The 20987-nt window shown below is 37.2% G+C and overlaps 1 protein-coding gene across 4 annotated transcripts in view; it reads right to left on the bottom strand.

Annotated features, from left to right (window-relative positions):
* The window catches only part of tpk1 (thiamin pyrophosphokinase 1), a 50567-nt gene that overhangs the window by 13298 nt on the left and 16282 nt on the right, over positions 1 to 20987 (bottom strand). For 3 of the 4 annotated variants that reach the window (XM_056738634.1, XM_056738635.1, XM_056738636.1), the window contains exons 5-8: positions 15542 to 15614; positions 12831 to 12917; positions 8006 to 8152; positions 5451 to 5562 (exon numbers count right to left, since the gene is read on the bottom strand). In XM_056738634.1, coding sequence (XP_056594612.1) covers positions 5451 to 5562; positions 8006 to 8152; positions 12831 to 12917; positions 15542 to 15614 — 419 coding nt within the window. The remainder of the gene's footprint in view (positions 1 to 5450; positions 5563 to 8005; positions 8153 to 12830; positions 12918 to 15541; positions 15615 to 20987) is intronic. The other variant, XM_056738637.1, reaches the window with a different exon arrangement.

Consider the following 20987-nt stretch of genomic DNA (forward strand, 5'->3'; position numbering starts at 1 on the left):
AGCAACTCCAGCAAAAGCTTGTGAATCTTTAACGCCAAGTTTAAATGTACGTCGGCCCCGGGCTATTGTGAGAAGCAAAACTGACACGCTTCAGCGAGTAATCTGAAAGCGTTTACAAGCGTTTAAGTAAATACATTTGTGGTCATGAATAATCCATGAAATATTGGAGATAATTAAGCTTGGCTCTGCTCAGACATTTTCCCGACAAGCAGGAATGCAAATGTGTCGCCGGCAGTGATCTCAATTTTTAGATTATATTCATACTTTGGATGTACGCGAATTATTGCTAATACATGTTCAGTTCCAGAACCAAATGCAGTTTTCATGCTTGCGTTCTAACAATAGGACACAGCGACCTGCCTATGACTGAACAACCTAGTAACAGTTTGGGTTTGCTTTGATCATTTACACTGCACTTTCTTACTTTGTCGTTTTTCTTGTTTTTCTTGTTTTCCAGTAAAAATGTCTACAGATTCTTGAATCAAGATGCATTTTCTAGATGAGCAAAACGACCTCAGAAGTCTTGTTTTAAGCAAAAATTCACTGACATTTCATATATTTTTACTGAAAACATGCAAAAAAATCTGCCAAATGGGGTAAGAAAAATAATCTTGAATCAAGGTTTACTTTTTTCTTAGTCACTCAATTCAAGATTATTTTTCTTACCCCATTGGCAGATTTGGCACAAATTAACTTAAATTTCATATTTTTTTTACATAAAACAAGACTTATTTTCTAAGGTCAGTTTGGTCATCAAAAACTGCTTCTTAAATCAGGAATGTTTAGACATTTTTACTGGAAAACAAGAAAAATAGACCAAGTAAGAATGTCATTTTTCTGTAGTGTATTCACCATCTTAACTCTGTGAAGCTTTTGAATGTCATCCTCTAACTTGGTTCAAATGGTAAACAGAGCTAATATTATTAGGGTATTCATTTTTATTAAGGTCGTGTAGATGATAAATAAGAGAACTACCGCTTGATTCTGTGAAACTTAATGATCAGCAAATGTAAAGTAATTGATCATCTGCAAAATTTACAGAAATAATTATCTGTGATATACTTAAGTCAGAAAAGAGAATTATAAAGTAGAAACTCTGATAAAAAGATACACTCACACTGTATACAAAATGATTTAACTCGAAATGAAATGCTTGTTGACAGAACTGTGACTTTAAAGCCACGCTGGTATTCAGTAAAACATTACTCTTGATTGTGTGATCCCGCTTAAGTATTTTATGTCATACGTAGGACCCAGTCCCAAACCGGTGTCTCTTTCACGACATATTGCTAAAACCCCAAAGGCAGAATTATTCAAACTCGTACAGGAAATTACAAAACTGATTACAGGCAGTTTATATCTGGCAGAATATATTTTTGCCTAACATTCCCCCATTATCACGCTCAAGGGAGTCTGTGCGAGAGCTGAGTGTAATGAGACAAAACAAGGCTAATAAACACAGCATCAAGAGATGCGACAAACATGCGCTATGTAATTTTTATGTTGCGTTTTTCTAAGTGAAGATGAGGCCTATAAAATGACACATGGCTTCTGTGAATCTCACCCTGATGAACGCCACCTGCTTTAATGTTTGCGTTCTTTTGACATTTTATTAAATACAATTGACAAACAATAAATTCTAACGCAATAGAGAAAAATCTTTTTTTAGTTGGCTCATTTGAGGTTGGAAATGGACCATCTGCTAGCTCACAAACCATTGTGAGTACATATTAAGAATATTATGTAAATTTAACTCACTAAAATCCATGCTCTTTCACTTTTTTACTCAAAGTTTCTAACACGGGACTGCAAAAAAAACGTGCTTGCATTTGGCTTAAAATTTGGTTTATAGAAATAATTTTAGAGAATAAGATTATTATTATAAAAATAATTTATTAGTATTTTTGTCTTAATAAAATTGTTGCATTGGTTTAGTGTCCATACAATAGAAGTTAATGGGTGCCAGCACTGTATGGTTATTCTGGTCATTATTCGAAATATCTTTTGTGTTCTAGTGAATAAAGCAAGTCATACAGGTTTGAAATGAAAAGAGGGCGAGTAAATAATGACAGAATTTTATTTATGGGTACAATCACTTTAAGAAGCAAAATGACCTAAGATATTAAGTCTAGGTTTCAGAAAAAATATCAAAATGAAATGAGTTTACATTTAAATTAAGTGAATTAATTGACTAACTATGCAATTAAGTGAATTTATGCATAAAAAGGCAAACATATATGCCAATGGGGTTAGAAAAATAAACTTGAGTACTTAATATAGGTCAAACTTATGTCAAGGTTATTTTCTATTAATACCCCACTGGGCAATCTTTTTCTGAAAACTGTTGTTGTTATTTGAAATCGACAACGAAACACACTACTACACAACAGGAACATGCCCCTTCCTGCATTTGCACCCTCAAACGTGCTGTGCAACGCAGGCATGAAATGCTTACCTATATCATAGCTTATACCACGCAAATAATAATGCAAATAATTAAAACAAGTGAAAATGACACGAGTATACAGGCCGTTTCAAGTAAGGGTCAAAAAAGTGTGCATGCGCAATAACATTTGTTTATGTTGTTAACAGTGGCATTGCTAGGCCCTTTTTAGGGGAGCTAAAGCCCCTCTAAAGTTTTATCTTAACCCCCCTAAAAATATTGTGAGTAATTATGTAATCTGTACAAGAATTCGAGATTGCGTTATAGTACCCTTTAAAACTCTTATCATGAAAAGGGGGACAGGCTGCGTTATTTGGTGCATTCTTCAGTTCACAGCATCACAGAGTGGAGTAAACAAAAGCTGTAGCTTTTCTGAAGTGTCAGTATTTGTACTATTAATTTAAAACATATTCTGGATGCAATAGATATACACACAGTTATGCACAGGAGTGACAGCGCTCGTGTTAATCAGAATGAATGGCAGGGAAACATTTTATCAAGTTATTCCTTCTATTAAATAATAACTCAGCAGTTGATTGTGACATTTATTGTATGGATTTGGGCGTTGTTGTCACTTTGAGTTATAAATGTTGCAGACTGATCGATTAATGTGATACTAATTTTAATATAAAATAACTTGTTATTTATTTTAGTAATGTACTGTATATAGTATACTATGTGGTGCTAAGAGACTGGCTATGTATTAAATATTTAAGTTTATCCTCATTGGAGACCGAGCCCCCCCTAATATTGAAAACCTAGAATCGCCCCTGGTTGTTAAGATGAAAGATTTCTTGAGTATTTGGTATTTGCGTGTGTGTGTGAGCTTTATATTGGGTGGGATTCTGTGCATAGGCCTACCCTGAGATAAAATCCTGCAGGCGCCCCTGGCCTTCACTATTGTATAGCGTATCCTAGCGTGTCTCCGCTAAAAACTTTCGCCATAGTACCGATTTCCTAACACGTCTCCGCTGGAAAGTCTTAAAGCGGGTCTTAGCTCCTGCCTTACTTTTATCCTTTTTTATAATTAAAATCCACAGACCCTTTACTTTTATGTAATAAAAAAGACACTTTCTAATGCCCGCTTGCTCTCCTCCCTCCGTCAACATCAACGGACACATTTGTTTTGGTACAGAGTCCCTGAGTCCCCCCTTGAAGCTTTTTTTAAAGCCATTAAGCATTTATGCACTTCATTTTGATATTATTTCCTCCAAAAAAAATTATTTGCTTCTCAAGTAAATGTAGATATTTGTACTGGAAGGCAAAAAAATCATTCTGCAACGGTCCATAAAAGCGACTCTGTAAAAAGTAATTTTTGATAAAAGTGTCTAAAGGCAAAAAAAGAGAAAGTAAAGTGTATAAATGACTATAAATAAGTTAAGTAAGTAATTAAGAGATCTGGGTCAAACCATCCTCAAACCATGAAGATCAAATCAAAATTTGGCACTTTCATCCAGACCACGACCACGAACAGCTTAAACTATAAAGCTAATCTTCTCAGTCATGTATCTGTCACTTCAGTCCCAGCACAACAACACCCCATGTGCCCTCTGCAGGATTTAACAGGAGGAGGGGCAGATGTCTCTGCCTCCTGGATGCGAGCAGGTCGTGTATTTTTCACAACGGGGCCCGGCTTATTCTCACTGACAGCTCGCATTAGCAGATCAAAGGCAAACAATTGGGCAACATTACTATTCCCTCTAATGTCTTCAGTCAGAGCATCCACTTTAGCACACCTTTAACATTTAATGCACGTAGAAGGCGGTCTACTTTAACCAGCTGCGTTCTCCTCCATTTACAACGTACCAGAGAAATGGGATGAAACAATACAGAGGCTTTTAGAAAACCAAACTTTGATTCGGTTTCAGAGTTTAAGAATACCCGTTTGAAAGTAGCCGTTTGGTGCAGCTGGTGTTGCAGGAATTACACACTCTGAAAAGCACACACCTCCTTCCTCCATTATATATTCCAAAAATAAAAGTAAACATTTTCCTCAAAGAAGATGGATTGCGCGGAACAGCGTGTCTAGTAAACAATACAAAACCAATGTCCCCAAAAATAGTTTTCCTGTCCGTTGCTTTTCCTTTGTTTAACGTGCGACTCCTTCTCAATGAACCGTCCCTTGAAAAAATAGCAGTTTCACACAACAAAATCAACAGAGATCAAATGCACAGAGAGGCTAAAATACACTGATGTAAATGTGAACTCTAAATGTAGGCCTGACAAACTGAATCAACTGTAACATCAGTGAGAGATTTCAGCTGTCAGGAGTAATAAACGTCTCCTCTCCAGGACAGGCCGTACAAATGGAGCACAGAGGATGATGCCGGCCGGGTGTCCTCTGGGATGAGTGTGTTTGTGTGGGTGGACGGACCCGTGGGCTGCAAACGTGCAACTTTTTTGAATTTTTTCGCGACTCGATTACTGCAACACTCTATATGTAGGAGTTAGCCAGACAGCCTTGGCGCGTTTACAGGCCGTGCAGAATGCATGCAAACGGATGCATGAGCATATCACACCGATTCTGTCCTCTCTTCAATGGTTGCCAGTTCATTTTTTTGTATTGAATACAAATGTTTACTGTTGGTTTTTAAATCCTTAAACGGTCGGGCAGCAACGTATCTTATTGTGCTTATAAAACGTCACACATTGGCTAGGTCTTTGAGGTGTTCTGATCAGTAACTACTAACAGTTCCCAGATCTAGATTAAAACTGAACAGCGATCGTGCCGAATTGGTTGCGGCTCGCAAACTTTGGAACCTGCTACTGGGGAATATAAGATCAGCTCCGCCTATGTCTAGTTTTAAAACGTATTTATTAGCTCAGGCTTTTAATAATTCTGGAGGTTGAGATAGACATTGCATGTGTATTAGTTATATATTGTATGTTTAGTAGAGACATGTTGGATGGGTATTTTTGTATGTCTTTTTATCCTTGTACAGCACATTGGACAACAACATTTGTATTAAATTGTGCTTTATAAATAAACAAAGAAGAAAGAACTCACCCAAGTTCCATTTGAGCCCAGAAGTGGTGGTGAGACAAGGGCAGCCCACCGGAATGAGACTACACCATTTACCCTCCAAACCAGTGTTCACATTTAGCCGATGCCGTTTGTTCTGCAAGTGAGATAGAAAGCAATAGGTGGTCATTGAAAGAGAGTAGATAGTCATTCCATTCCATTTATTTTTATTCTATTCTATTCTATTGCAGACTTTACAGGTTTGAACTGACAGAAAAAGCTACGTTTCAAAAGATTTATGTTCCACCTGCAAGAGCCATTTGTAATAAGATTCTTGTCTCTCTGTCACAAACAGTTTTGGTTCAATATTGTGATAATTTCAATTATCACTTTTCTAAAGTGGTGCTTTATTACCTACGTACACACACACACACGCACACACACACACACTTAGAAGCAAGATGAATGATGAGCCTTCCAAAAATAAAAGACTTGAAAATTACCAAGATGTTCCCAGAACGATTCTGTTAGGCATAAATTACCACCTACAACATTTGGTATAAAGTCAGACACTAAATATAAAACCTGACTTTTTATTTCAATCTTTTGCAAACTTTAAAGTTTGCCAGTTCCAAACTTATCGAGAATGATGCTTCTGAAATGCCACGGACGGCAGAGAATAAATGTCGCAATGACAGAGGACTGAATTCATGTTTTATAGGTCTGCTTTATGGGATTCTTTATATAGATTGAGATTCATTCATTTAAATTTCTTGCCCATCACAGCAGCTCACATATTAACATTCTCAGAGTCACCTCAATGTCATGTATTCTCTATGAACTTCAGAGGTTGATTAAACGTTCTTTTACTGAATGAAAAATAATGCTGCCATAGCAATTCTGCAGTTGTACAAGGTTAAAATGTCTTGCTGGGTTGTTGTGTATACGGATAATAAATAATAGTACAGTCACAAAACTTTACTGCAGTATAACATCCTTTTGCAAATTTTGGTACCTGACAACAAAGTGCTGCAAGCATGGTGTGAAATACAGCGAAAGAGTGAGATTCATTAAATGTTTTTTTAATTTGACATTACAGCATTTTTTCTGCTGTTTATCGCTACATCAAGTCCGTATGGGAACCACAGCAAGTATGCAATAAATGAATATATTTTTGTACAAACATAAATGAGACCTTCAGACAATAAACACCTTTGTTACACAATACAAAGAGTAAAGTGTGGTGAAAGTGATCTAATTTAATAATGTTCATTAGGTTCAGGTTTATTTTTGGGAATTGTGATGCAGTTTGATAAATACAGAATGCACGTAGTCCCAGGTGTCTTAATGTACATACAGTCGTAATAAAAAATGCCGATCACCCCAACCCCCCCTTTCGAAACACTACAACGGCCGACAGAAGATGGTGAATTACATGCAAGGTGACCTGCAGTGTGTGTAGATAGAACTAGCTCATTCTAGGGTAATAAAAACAACACGTCATTATGTCTTTATACACCACCGAAGGTATAGCTACTGTATGTATGTTATAATGCATTTCTATCAATAGATTTTCCCAAAAATGACACACTAGACCTTTAAATATTCTTTTCTTTCCTTAAATAGGAACCGAACATGTTATCCAAGAATATAAAATAAAACATGAATTATTGACACATCTGCCTCTCTTGAAGACTGTTGAAAGGAATTGATTTAGTATCTATAAAGACATAAAGTACCAGAGGCTGGTGTCATACCAAAGCCAAAATTCAGGTATTGATCCAACCCCACTGTCTTGCTGTTCTCTTTTCAACATAAAAACCACTGGACTGATACGCAATATGTCTAAAAAAAAACATGAGAAATATCTGAGCTGGTCTGTGCATTCCAGTCTTCTTGAACATCACTCAAATCTAGGCATTGGCCAGTAGGGGAACAATGAAGATCTGAGCTGTATCGTCACAAGACACCCCACGATCCAACAGTCATGCACTTCCCTGAACTCACAATTTCAAATATTTATGACTACCGAGTACTCTTAAGAACATACACACACACACACGTATGTTTTATTATCTCCGTACGGACAGTCCCTAGGCGTAATAAGTTGCATACTGTACAATCTGTATATTTTATCCCCAACCCCTAAACCTAAAGATCATGGGAAAATTTTTGCATTTTTTGATTTTCAAAAATTATCGTTCTGTACAATTTATAAGCTTTTGTGTCCGTGGGGACCTCAATTTTGGTCCCCACAGTGACACGAGTCCCCGTGAGTTGATGTGCATTCAGGTTTAGGTCCCCACTGACATATAAAAACCACACGCACACAACTGCGCACATATGCTTTTATTTTAAACCTATAATTGTACGATAATTCTGATAAGCACAACATATTGTGAGTTGAGCGGCTGTAATTCAGAGACGTGACCTTTTAAAAGTGCACAAACATGAAAACAACAAAGAGGAGGAGGCGAAATGCCTCTGAGGTTGTTAACTGCTTAATATCACGATTGATCTTTAAGTGCTGCAATCAGGGTGTCAACAGCACACAAGTGCAAACACTGATTAGCAGATGCTAATGAAAGACAAGTGTTTACCTCTTGGAGGAGGAAGGCCAGAGAACTGCCCTGTATGACAACCACGGGCAGATTGGTCATCTTCTGGGCATGAAATAAAGTCTCCACGGAGGCCATGATCTGATCGAAACGGCCTAAAAGACCACCCAGGGTAACTATTGTGTCCACCTGCAAAAACAGTGAAGGTGAAAAACACACAGAATCTGGGTGTTGGTATGAACAGGAAAAAATGCTAATAAACAAACAAGCAATCTAAATGAATAGGTGAGTGACTTGGAGTGCAAGAAACTAGGATAAATGATATAAATAAATATTGTTTCGCACTCTTGTTTTGTGCTGCTGAACAAACAAATGAACAGTGAATCAAACAAACAAATTAATGAATGAACAAGTGCATAAACACACACATTTATAAGTGAGGGATTGTGGGAGCAAAGCAGATGAAGATACATCATGCAGCCAGAATAAATGTTGTAAAAGTGCTGTTGCACAAGCAAACAAATAAATGGATAAAACAATAAATCAATGTGCTAATGACAAAACGAATGAGGACAAATGTTTATAGTGCTGCACAAGCAAATGGACAAAAGAACAAACATAAGTAAATAAAATAATGAACGAATGAATGTGGGAACAAAGCAGTGTTCAAAGATAAATATCCTAAACATACTGTTGCAAAATAAACAAACACATTAATGAATGCACAAATTAATACACAAACAAACTAATATCAATTTGAGATCATTCTAAATCAACTGATATGAAAGAGGCTTCAAGCATTCATAAAACCCTCAATTTTAAAGTGTATTAATATTGTGTGAAATCATATTGTGAAATTTGTTAACATTAGTTAATGCATAAGCTGGGAGAAACAATGAGCAATACATATATAGTATTTATTAGTTTAATGTTCATTTAAACATCTATTTATACATTTATTAAATCAAAAGTAGTCTGTCAACATTAGTTAATGCACCATAACCTAACATGAATATTGTAAAGTATTGACATGAACTAACATAACAATGATCAATACACCTAAAAACTATATTGGTCATTGTTAGTTTATGTTGGGTACTGAGGATAATAAATACAACCTTATTGTGAATGTTGAATTGTATTTTCGTTTGTTATCATGCTATATTTTATCTTGTGAATCACTCATGAATCATGCTATGCAAATAATAATGATTTATACACCATTTCATCGGACGCTCGCGAGCCTGACCCCCGGTTAACTTCTGGTTTGTGTTTTGCTAGTGCCAAAAAATATAGCTATTTATATTGTATAATAATTTTAGTAAATAAACTATTTGTTGAATGAGTCCTGTAGTTTTGACGCATTAAAAGAAACCGTATGGTACATTGTCATCTAGCGGTTGAGCTTGGTATCACAGTCTGAATTCAAATATAGGAGAGACAAGTTAATCAAGTAACAACGCTTCTTGGTTTCTTTCAATTGTTATGAGATAATACACTACAGTCAAATTTTGGATGAATGTGTTCCAGAAAGTGAAAGGTCTCATGAACTGTGCTTGTGTATTGTTTTATACTGTTAAATGAGGTTTACTTATGACGTTTGCATGGTTTTTACATTAAAAAACATAAAAATCAATAAGTTATAGGCTATTTTGTACACGGGTTTAGAGGCCACATTGAAAACTTTATAAGTAAACGCCCACTGGAGTTCGGATAGTTGGAGCCTTCTGTGAATTTGGTTAGAGAGGTTACACATTAGCACCATTCACAGTTTACACACGGCACTAACAAACGCTCCATGTTTTTCCAACATGAGCTCGAACGTCTTCAAAATTAAACATTAACCCCGCATTACTAATGTCGGAATCCGAGGGAAGGTTATGCAGCGACTGTATTCCTCCACAACCAGGGGTAGCACAATATTTAGCCATCTTTAACGGCATGTTTGTTTATTGCTTGCTCGCTCTATCTAGTTCCGTGCCACTTCAGAATTGTTATGGGCGAACCAGTGGGCGGGGCTAGAGAAGTAGTCGTTGATATTTTCTATGGAGGCGGTGTTCAACCTATCAATGTCATCATAGATAGGTGCATTCCGGAACCTCGTGCATAGTTGGGCGCTTGAACATTTTGAGTTTCATTCGACTTAACATGTAAATCACTCTCGCTTAACGCTTCATTCGCCATTGTTCTCAACACACAGTAAGGTGGGGTCACAAAAGTGCACATGCGCAGTAACGTTTGTTTACGTTGTTAAGATGAAACCGTCTATAACATCATTATAAAGCATAAAGCCAACTAACTAGTGACTTAAGGATAAATAATTGCTGTTGTAAAGTCATGTCGCAGATTCTCCCGTCCCTTTGCATCTTCTGAATTATGCCTGTCTTCGACAAAAAATAGACTCATTAATTAAAGCAAAGTATTCAGAGGGAACCGTGCGAACTAGAAAACGTTGACTTGGCAGAATCTCTTTGATATTTGCTCCCGGGACTATTTGTCTGACTGTTGCAATGTACCCATCACCCTGTGACATCCAACAACTCCATGTGACAAAAACTCTTTAAAATGCACCGACGGTAATGAACGCTTCAAAGGCAGCCGCTTTCCGCTCGCTTAAATAGCAGGACTTTATGAGACATCTGACACATAAATTGTTCATGTTACGGCGCCTGTGTAATTATGAGGACTGATTGCAAAACTTTTTAAAAGCGAAGCAGAAATGATGATGCGCTCGTAACTTGGATTCTGAGGTCAAAGCATCCTTGCAGAGCTGTAAACACTACAGTAAGCACAAGGAACCGTTCAACGTCTTTCTCATAATAACAGCAAAAACTTGGAGCAATAAACAAGAGATATCTAGAGGTATCAGACTGAATGTCTCGCAGAGCCAGACGTTTAATTATCGGCATAATGTCTGGTCAATTTCGCGCCTTATTCTGGCCCTTGCAGGAAGGGCCTGTCTGCAAAATAACCAATCACGGCTTGTTTTAAATGTGACATTTAAGAGGTGGGTAAAACTGAAATCAATAATAATACAACCATAATTGAGCAACGAGCAACAAAGAGGCAGCTCGTTCAAATAATAGCACAGCGGTCTCTGCAAATGGTTGTGCAGACAGTGTTTTGTTTGTATGTCTGGGGAATAAAATGTGCTTTTAAATTCCAGAACGACAAAAACCACAAAGCAGAATATACAGTGCATGAGAATACCCCATTTACCTGTTGTTAAGTGCAACATTCACAACTTTGTTCAACAACAACATTTCCCGGCAGACCACTAAAACCCCTCGCCCTCAACAAGAAGTCAGCCAGCCAATCAGACGGGAGCTTGTGATTGTAAGAAATCTTTTGTGTGTTTAATACATCGGCCTGTAAATGCTCTGCGGGCACTCGACATTGTGAAGTCTAGCAAAGCGAAGTCGACGCCACGACAGCTAGATAAATAAATATATCTGTTTCAATCCATGTTTTAGACCGCGAAAGAGTGACAGAGAAGCAAATTATCTTACAGTTACCCTCAGTTTATTCAGGTCTATAGGATCTTGAAAGCTCACTGACAAAGATGGAATATAAACACAACGGAGAAAGTAGGAAAGGCACTCAGCGCATATAGAGTGAGCTTGAGTCTGGTACTGTATATTGATGGGACTGGAGTGTCTGTGAAGGTGATGGGCAGGTCTGTGAGGACCAACAGACAGTCTGACAAGACTACAACTCAGTCCCGGGGTTTTGAGGAGGAGAAACCAGACCACGCACACACCATATTCATTCAAAGGCTCTTTGACAGCTCCTGAAGGAGGTGAGTTCACACATGACAAGATAAAAAAGAAAACGCAAAGCTTTCATTTTAGGCATCACAATTAAATTAAGATTACATTCCCTGTTGAAGAAAACATCATATGCTAGTTAGGCAGGTTATGAAACATGGTTTGTGCTGGTCATGTGCTGGTTAAAGATGGACCAGCACGTGACCATTTTAGGACCATCTTAAACTAGCACAAACCAGCTACCATGCTTCAAAACCTGCCTAACCAGCACATGCTGTTTTTGTCAACAGGATTACTCTTGGTGTTATTGCCCAAAATGTTCCGCTTAATATACAAATATCTTAATATCATTTTTATTGTGTATGACATCATCAGGGGACATTAATAAGGTGGTTTGATGCACATTCATCGGTCACTTCTTAAAAGCTGCAGTCGCCAAATTATGCAGACATCAATCTGGACAGATTACTTGACATTACCTCATCCTCACAAACAAAACAGTACACAATTTAGAACCCACACAACATTAAAACAGGTTCATGAAAAATGGGCTCCGCATCTATTGTTTTGTGAAGTAAATGATTGACATGAGTAATTCACGCTTTATAAACTTTTTTATGTTGTTAATATTTAGTTTGAAGACATTTCATGTTTTCTTTCATAAAATATACAATTTTGGCAAAGTTTTCAAATTCATTCTGTCATCATTTACTCGCCCTCATGTACTTTCAAACCTGTCTGACTTTTTTATACTTTTTTTATAAGATATTTCTTAAATCAATAATTCACTTGCATTGGTTTTGTGTGCATACAATAGAAGTGAATAGGTGCCGCTGCTTTTCGGTTTACCAACTTTATTCAAAATACTTTCTTTTGTTTTCTGAAGAACTAATACAGGTTTGAAATGACAGAATTTTCATTTTTGGTTGAACAATCGCTTAAAGTCATCACTTGAAGGATCTTAAAGCAAATCTTTTGTGAGACTTTGTTTTAGCATTTAAAATTTCACTATGATATGATACCACAGAATATGTTTGCACGTGAGAGAGAGAGACAGACAGAGAGACATGAGACACAGCTGAGGAGTGAGGAAGTCCAACCTGCAATTTCTGTTCTTTGATCTTCTGCAGCATAATGGCCAAACACTTTGAGAAGTCTGTTAGGTCCTGGTCAGGTGTTTCAATCAGCTTGGAGTTATGGAGTAAAAGAAGGTTGGATATAAATTACAAATGTGTGCAACAATATGCGCAGTTTACATTTAACACCAAGAATTTATGTGAAAAAATGATACAACTGCTTCAGAGAAAGTAAACCTTTTAGCAAGTGACATATAGTCACTATAAAGTTTATTTGACAATTTTCTTGATTTCTACACAATTTCTTTAGAATTAGAATGAATGATTATTATGAAGTAAAAAAAACTAATATTCAAAGAAATTTCATACATTTAGTTTAAAACAGGACAGTGTACAGGTTATCTACATCCTATGTGCATTACAGATATCTATATAACCCTTTATACAGTATTGATTACCAATATACAGTGTACTATCACTTGCCAAAGAGGTTCAATTTACTACATAACAGATAATGTACATTGTCCCAGTTATTACACAGCTACCTGCCCATGATTAAATAATTAAACGCATCATATTGATTTGAAATGTTTTTTTAGCTCATTTATAACAAATTTGTATTTAATGAGTAAACAGAGAAGTGATAAATAAACAAAGAAGAAGAACATTTTTGCAGCATTCGTTAATTCGGGTTAATGTCAATTTATTAACATACTGTTGTTCATTGTTCAGGTTTAATTTTAATTTACAGAAACCTGATATGTAAAAGTTGCATTATTATATGAATTAACATTAACAAAGATTAGATTAATACAGTTTCTTATTATATCATGTTGTATAGAACCATTCTGTTAAGTGTTTCCAGCATATATTAAATATATATATGTATATACCCATAAAAATGGTGTAACAAATGAAAACGATTTGGAAAAACCAGAAAGCGCTATATAAAAGAAACCTCTTGAATAGAAAAAGAAAGTTGAGAAACTTAAAAGATGCTATAGTGCAGACAAACAACTGGCTCTTATGTCCGATTGTGCATTGTTTTGTAAACGGGGTCTCTTGCTGAGGGAATTCTTTGAGTGTCAGGAAGGACAGAGATTGGGCGTCTTCTGCTCTTAGTTCCGCTGAATGGCTGCATCTACACGGCCCGTCGCAGGTGACTTCTCGCTCGCAGCAGGTACCACAAAACCCTGCATCCGCACGTCAGCTCAGGAGCTTGTTCCTGTTGTTGCTTGATCTCTCCTTTATCCTCCACAGAGCATCACCCCTGTTTTTATTCCTTTTTTAAGCCCATTTAAATTCAAGCTTCATGGTCTGTCAAACTTCCGTTCCCCCCAAACTCGCGTACAGGGGCTTAGGAACGAGATAAAATGCTGGATTATAACAATGCAAATAACCTCTAGTACTCATTACATAGCAGATGGTTTTCATTCAGACTGACTTACAGAACGCTAATTTCAAAAAATGAATATCCTGCAAGGAGAAACGTGAAGTTAAATGCTTTTCTCAAGGGCATAGAGAGAACTTGTATTGCTAAAATAGCAAAGCTCCTCCTCTAGGCACATCACACCTGTCAAGGCTGACGTGAAGACAGTGGTGTGAATTCTACATGAAGATTGTGAAGAATTGAGTGACTGTCGGGATCAGCATAATACAGCAGTGAACCGTGAGGTTTGAGCCTTGGCCCTCCGCACACAGTAAATGGAGATTGACCAGAGAGTGTGTGAACCCTGTAGTTGTAACTCTTTGTAATAGCAACAGTGTATTTTCTCATATTTCAGAATTTTAACCAAATTGTCTGCATTATAAGCAATCTACAATAAAATCTATTGCATTTAAAATAAAAAGTGCCATGACACAACAACACATTGATGAGAAGAGCAACAGGAGTAAAGGCTGTGGGCTGCATGAGACAAATAAAGAAATATAGCCAAAATCACCTCATATATTCGCTCTTCAATGTTAATGTATTGTGATTTTCCAGACGACGTCGCGTTTATAAATCAGGATTTTAGCAGCAGTTATGGTAACAGCAGGTTGGATTTAACACAAGATGTTATTGGGTTGTGTTCAGTCACTATTTTATACTCGTTTTATGTCTGACGACAGAACAAGTATTATGTGAAAATAACATTCAGTTGTGTTAAAATACAATATAATGTGAGAGATCAGAGAGTAGAAGCGAAACAGATTTCAAGTGCCAATGCCAAACTAGACCAAAAACAATTACGTAGTGATGGGGTCATAAATATTTTTTTGGCAGGCAATAATTTAACATGCAAGTCAAACTGTGGCTGAAACAAACCAATCATTTATCCACACTGCAAGTAAACCCATATTTGTATTTCATTTGACCTACACGTGGGGCATCCTCCCTTTGTGTTGGCATCCCAATCTCGCAACCTTTTTACAAAGCGACAGGTGCCAAAATACCATAGAGTTTGAATTGATGCATAGCTTTTTCAAATCAAAAAACAAAATTATGGAAAGGATTTTCTCCTCTTTCAAAGTCAATACACGTATTTATTTCATCTGGTTAGTTGCATTTTATCATGTGAATTCAGTAATGTTTCCCCCCTGTCCATGACTATCAATACAGATCTGCAGTCATCCAGCTGAGAAGCGATGCTTTATACAAAGCCAGAGCAGCAGAAAACTGTCTTAACTGAATGAATAAAAACTCAAAAGAAAGAAAAATGAGACCGAATGTAAGTAAGGTTGAAGAGTCTCACCATTTCTCGGTAGAAATCCTTGACCTCTGGTCGGATCGAATCAAAATCTCCACTTATGTAGTCTGGGAGAAAACTTAATGTAAAGAAAGAGAAAAAGATCAGGGAGGCCGATGGTTTACAGAAAGAAATCGTCACAAATTGTGCAGACATCACACACTTAATTGATGTGAAATAGAGGTGGGCCTGTGATCCAAGCCATGGAAAACTTCACCGACAGGACCTCAACAAAACCATTCAATGGCTGCCAGTCACAGCGTTATCTGCTCACGGTCATGACAAAAGCAACACAGATGGCCTCTTTGACAAAGTGAGGACTAGAAAGAATTGATGCACACCATGGTGTTGCCGTGTAGCTCAAACCTGATGTGACATAGATTTACACTATATGTGAAAGAAATGGCAAGATTTTCCTCGCTCAGATGGACTGAGAAAGATAGATCATGTCGAAGCTTTTCTTTCAGAACAGAAAGGCAGTGTCGGTATTGGCAGACGTTAAAGCATACAGACTCGACGTAGTGATTTCACGCTCCGCTGGGTGGTGCATGTAGCTGTAATGCGGCAGCGTGGTATTTTAACACTGCGGCGGATTACAGCGAGAGCTCTATCTTCAACTCACTGCTGCGTTTATGTCGCAAATGTAACTGGATTAGAAGCAGGACGTGTGTTAAAAAGTCCAGCGATACTTAACTTTTCACTGTTGAACTGCATCTCTGCATTTTTACAGCAGTGGTGGTTATTAGCTAAGGGAAGCATCTCTATCATTACCGAACAAACTGTGAGAATTAATCTTCGCCACGTGCTGTTTGTGTTACGTTATCATTTGTCACACTTGTTGTATGAATAAAGCAGCTTGGAAAAATACAGTTCTACTTGAAATTTCTCTTTTTGTTTATAAAGGAACAGTTCACCCAAAAAATGAAAATTCAGTCTAGAAGTTGTTCTAAATTCTTATGACTTTCTTTGTTCTGAGGAACACTGAGAAAGATTTTTGGAAGAATGCCTCAAACCAAACAGTTCCTGGTCAGCATTATAACCAAAGTAAGAAACATTGCTTTATAAATGTCTTTGTTCTGTTCTATATCTTTTCTACAATTTCTAAATAAAAGAAAAAATGCATGCTTATTTTAGCTTAGATAAACAAAACTTAGCACTGTACACTGTAGTAGGCTTTGTGAGACATGTTTTTATTGCTCTTAGGATTTTTGTTGTCATAATGTTTGACCCAGTTGCTTCCATTGTTTACCCAACTTGTAAGTCGCTTTGGATAAAGCGTCTGCTAAATGACTAAATGTAAGATATTTTGAAGAATGTCCATAGTAACCAAGAACTGTTGTGATTTTGAACAACTCGAGGGTAAGTGAATGATGACAGCTTTTTTATTTTCGGGCAACCTGTCCCTTAAAGAAAAGTAAGTCAAAAACGTTAGGGTGAGTAAATGTTGACTGAATTTTTCATTTCAACACAAACCCCTTCCTTTAAAATGCACTACAATCGTCTCATTAAAATCCTCAGATCATAAGACTGAATGTACCAGTGAAATGGTGCATCGTCCGGGAACGTCCCGCTGGCTTTGATCCAGGATTCAATGTGCGAGAGAAAGCAATTCAAAGCGATAAACAGTTTTAAAGTTTCTCGTTCTGTTCTCTGCGACAGACCCCAAGTTAAACAAGAAGCCATAAATAACCCTCAACGGTGACAGTTCTGTGGCCGCATTAAGGTGAAGCTAAATGAAACCTTTCCTTTTGACGTTTTATCAGCGAAAACACCTCTTCCAACTGCTGAGCTCAAATTGGAGGCAAAATACACCTCTTTTACATTCAAATTAAAGTGTCACTTAAAGTTAATCGTAATGTAGGGACTCTCTCGTTGGAAAAGAACTCGATTTGAAGCGCCGCTGAGAAAATTAGAATTAAGAATTGAAGTAATTTCGGAAGGTCAAGACCGACGGCAACGGGAGAGTGCGAGACGAGACGCCCTGTCGCATCAGATGGTTGATTCGTTTTGTCACAGACAAGACACATCGACGAGATCACAGTTACGGGCCTGGCTTTCTTGTTTTGTCCTTGTTACGCACTTTAGAACAACACGTATGAGAATGTCAAACCAAAGAGGTGGAGAGCAGGCTACCAAGTGACACAGAAGACCTTTGAGGATTTGTGTGTCGTTTTTATCTTCAAAGTTGACGCTGCTTATAAACGGCGAGACTGTTCATCAACTGGGAAGAGCATATTGGTTGGTTTCGTGTGGTGCGCTCTATTTTGTACGTCAATAAGCCCACTCAGGACTTAAATAACAGATCATCTGCTTTATGCCAGCCGGTTTTTACACACCACTCTCGATATCAAGAGACCTCTTCAGCTGTTGCTTCATTACAGACAGGCTGGTGAAATCATGAAACCTCCAGAGTGGATCATCCGAGCAGGCGATCAGCTCTTGATTATGCCTCACGGTTCATTTTTGACTCCTTCGTAATCAGCAAAGGTCACGCGAGCGCTTCAAAACAACCGCATGACAGCTAACATAATAAACAATGGTACGTTACGGAGCTTGTGTATGTGTCGGGAACGTCTCATTTGTAAATCTGTCAAAGAGGACAAATAAGAGGCTTATCTGCAAGGCTCATCATAGATCCATCCACTGAGGTGCAAAAGCAGGTTGTTCAGAGGATGGTCATGGTACTGATGTGACAATAAGAACATGAACACGACACCTTGGATGCTGTTAACCACAATACTTTGGTGGACCAGTCACAGTAAAAAACATGAACATGGGAAATAAGGAAAAGGAATATATTTATATATATATATATATATATATATATATATATATATATACACACACACTGTTTATATGTGTATCTGGAGTATATCATCAAGGTTAATCTGAGAAAATGCAATAATTGTATTAATTTACTAAATATTATTTATTAAACAATAAAACTTGACAGCGACTGCATCTGGTACTCCAATTTTTCTTTTTATCAAATATGGGTGCCCTGGGTTCTCCAGAAGGGGTTAATTCAAATAAAAATAGTGGATTCTTCATAATAAATATAAAAAGATTGCACAAATTCAGGCATCAGAAAGATTTTTGTAATTAACAAGCCATCATTTTCAGAGTTAGATATTGAAAAAACCAACGCGTAGTGGGCCCATAACAATACATTCATATTTTTAAATAATTAAAACAATATATTATTAATAATTACTATTAATAATTGTATGTCATAAAAATAAACTTTTTTTACTTTTGCCTGTACTTATGCGTTTGTTAAAGCAGATTTTTAAATTTGTAACAATATGTGAAGAAGTTTTATAAAGTGTACATATAAAAGTCGTAGCAAAAGTAGCAAGAGCGACCTGTTTATTACTAAGAAAAATGTTAATGTTTGCAATTAATCTTGACTAACAGAACCTTGCATAAAGAACCATAAAACAATACTGAGTTTATTGAAACATAATGGATTTTTAGCTTTAAAATAATGTTGTTTAAACTCTTTCCCCTAATTCACTTTTCAGAAGAGCTCCAAATACATATCTGGGCCAAATACAGCAAAACATGAGGGGTTTAAAAACAGAAACTTAGTTATATACCAAATGAACAGTTAATAAGGCATGTGAACGTTTGAAGATTACCCGCAGAGGAATCAATGTTAATAATCCAGACAGTCTGGAACCGGAAACCTGCTCGGTAATAACGGACCATCTGCAACGGCCGGAATATTGCGTGATGCCGGGTTCTCAGCTTCGGTTCAAATAAAGCTGAGATTTCTAAACTAATCAAAGAATACCCGGAAAGGTCAATGCAGTAATTACATTTAAGGCACTGTGAGATAATAACAGGATATGTCTTGATCTGTGCACAAGCTCCTCTGAAGATTTCTCTCCCTGTCAGTTTCTGTTTGCGCAGGGAGATTAAAAATGCGTAATCATTGTGGATGCATGTAATTAGGCAAGACCAGAGGTCTGCCAGACTGCGTTCTGCTTCTCCACCAATCGGACTTGTTGGATATGCCCATCACTAGTTAAAACAAACTAAAACTTCTGCTAGCAGAATTGAAAATTGCAAACGTACTTCCAAATATCTTTCTCTGTGTAGATCAGACCGCCCAAATGTATCCGCAAGTCAGTACTGTAAGTAAAACTGCTTCGGAACCTAATGTTCCAAAAATTCCACCAATCACTACGCCCTGGTTAAGTGGCCAATCATAGCACACCTCGATTTCAGAGCGATGAGCTTTGATAAAAATCTGCGCTTTTCAAATAGCCGGTCCAAAGAGGAGATACAAACCATCAACCATCGTTTTTTAACCTTAAATCATGTATCCACATTGCATTACATCTTAACCAAGCGATAATATTCGTTTTAGCCGTGTCTTATGACCTGAATTAATTCCCTCAAAAAGACCTCAAAATGAGCCGCATTTCCAAACACAGAATGTTTTGGTTGCTGCTCAATTGCAATTTGTTTCCAGCGGGTGTAAATTCCCCTGTGACGGCGCATATGGCTAAGTGTCTGGACGAAGGCTCCTATACTGTGTTCAGAGTAAAATCTACGGATGACAACAAAAGCATACAAAGTAACGCAATGACAGCTACAAGAGAATTGATGGATATGTCACGGAACGCTTGCATAGGTGCATTCAAAACATATTGTTTATTTCTTAGAACGTCCTGTGAGGCGTCTGGCTGTGCTGCTTTAAGCTGATAAGATGAAAAAAAAAAAAGCTTCTGAGGTTTTCGGTTAAAACACACTCAGCTGGCTGTGCGCTGAACGGATCATTAGCTCCTCGGGAAGGCCTTCTTACTTCTTTAAATATGCCTGACGTTACAAAAAACCAGTTGTTTGGGGAAATAATTTCAGTTCGCGTGTGCGGCTCATACACATTTCATATTCTCATTTTCTACAATCCTATCTAAATGCACAAAACTTTATTTTAATGGATTTTTGAATCCTATAAATTGTGTGTTTTAATAACGCAGTGGAATTGAAATACAGTAGCAGTTTTGTAAATTCAAATTTATGTTTGTTAGTTTTGAGGTCATCTCTATGCTACTGTAATCCCCATGTGAGAACAAAGCGATATTTTAAGGCAAAGTGTCAGATTAGTCATATCCATTGTTGATGTTCAAATCACCAAAACAGACACACCTCTACCCCCATCTTTCGCTTTCGTCAGCGCTTGGCTCGACTAATGTCCATCCTGTGCACTGTGCACCTTACTGCTGATTGGCTACAAGGTTGTTTTGGTACTCGGGCCGACTTTGTCTAAGCAAGCGTAATTCGGAAATCGGACACCCCCCCTTTAAAGGAACAGATGACCTAAAAATGATCTGATATGTTTCCAAAGTAATTTAATTACATACTTCATAGCAGAATCTAAATCAGACTACTGTGATTTAAAAAATATAGCAAGAATTACATTTTTCATAACCAGTCAATATGA

The sequence above is a fragment of the Triplophysa dalaica genome, chromosome 23 (assembly GCF_015846415.1).
Source record: "Triplophysa dalaica isolate WHDGS20190420 chromosome 23, ASM1584641v1, whole genome shotgun sequence".
Classification (NCBI taxonomy): domain Eukaryota; kingdom Metazoa; phylum Chordata; class Actinopteri; order Cypriniformes; family Nemacheilidae; genus Triplophysa; species Triplophysa dalaica.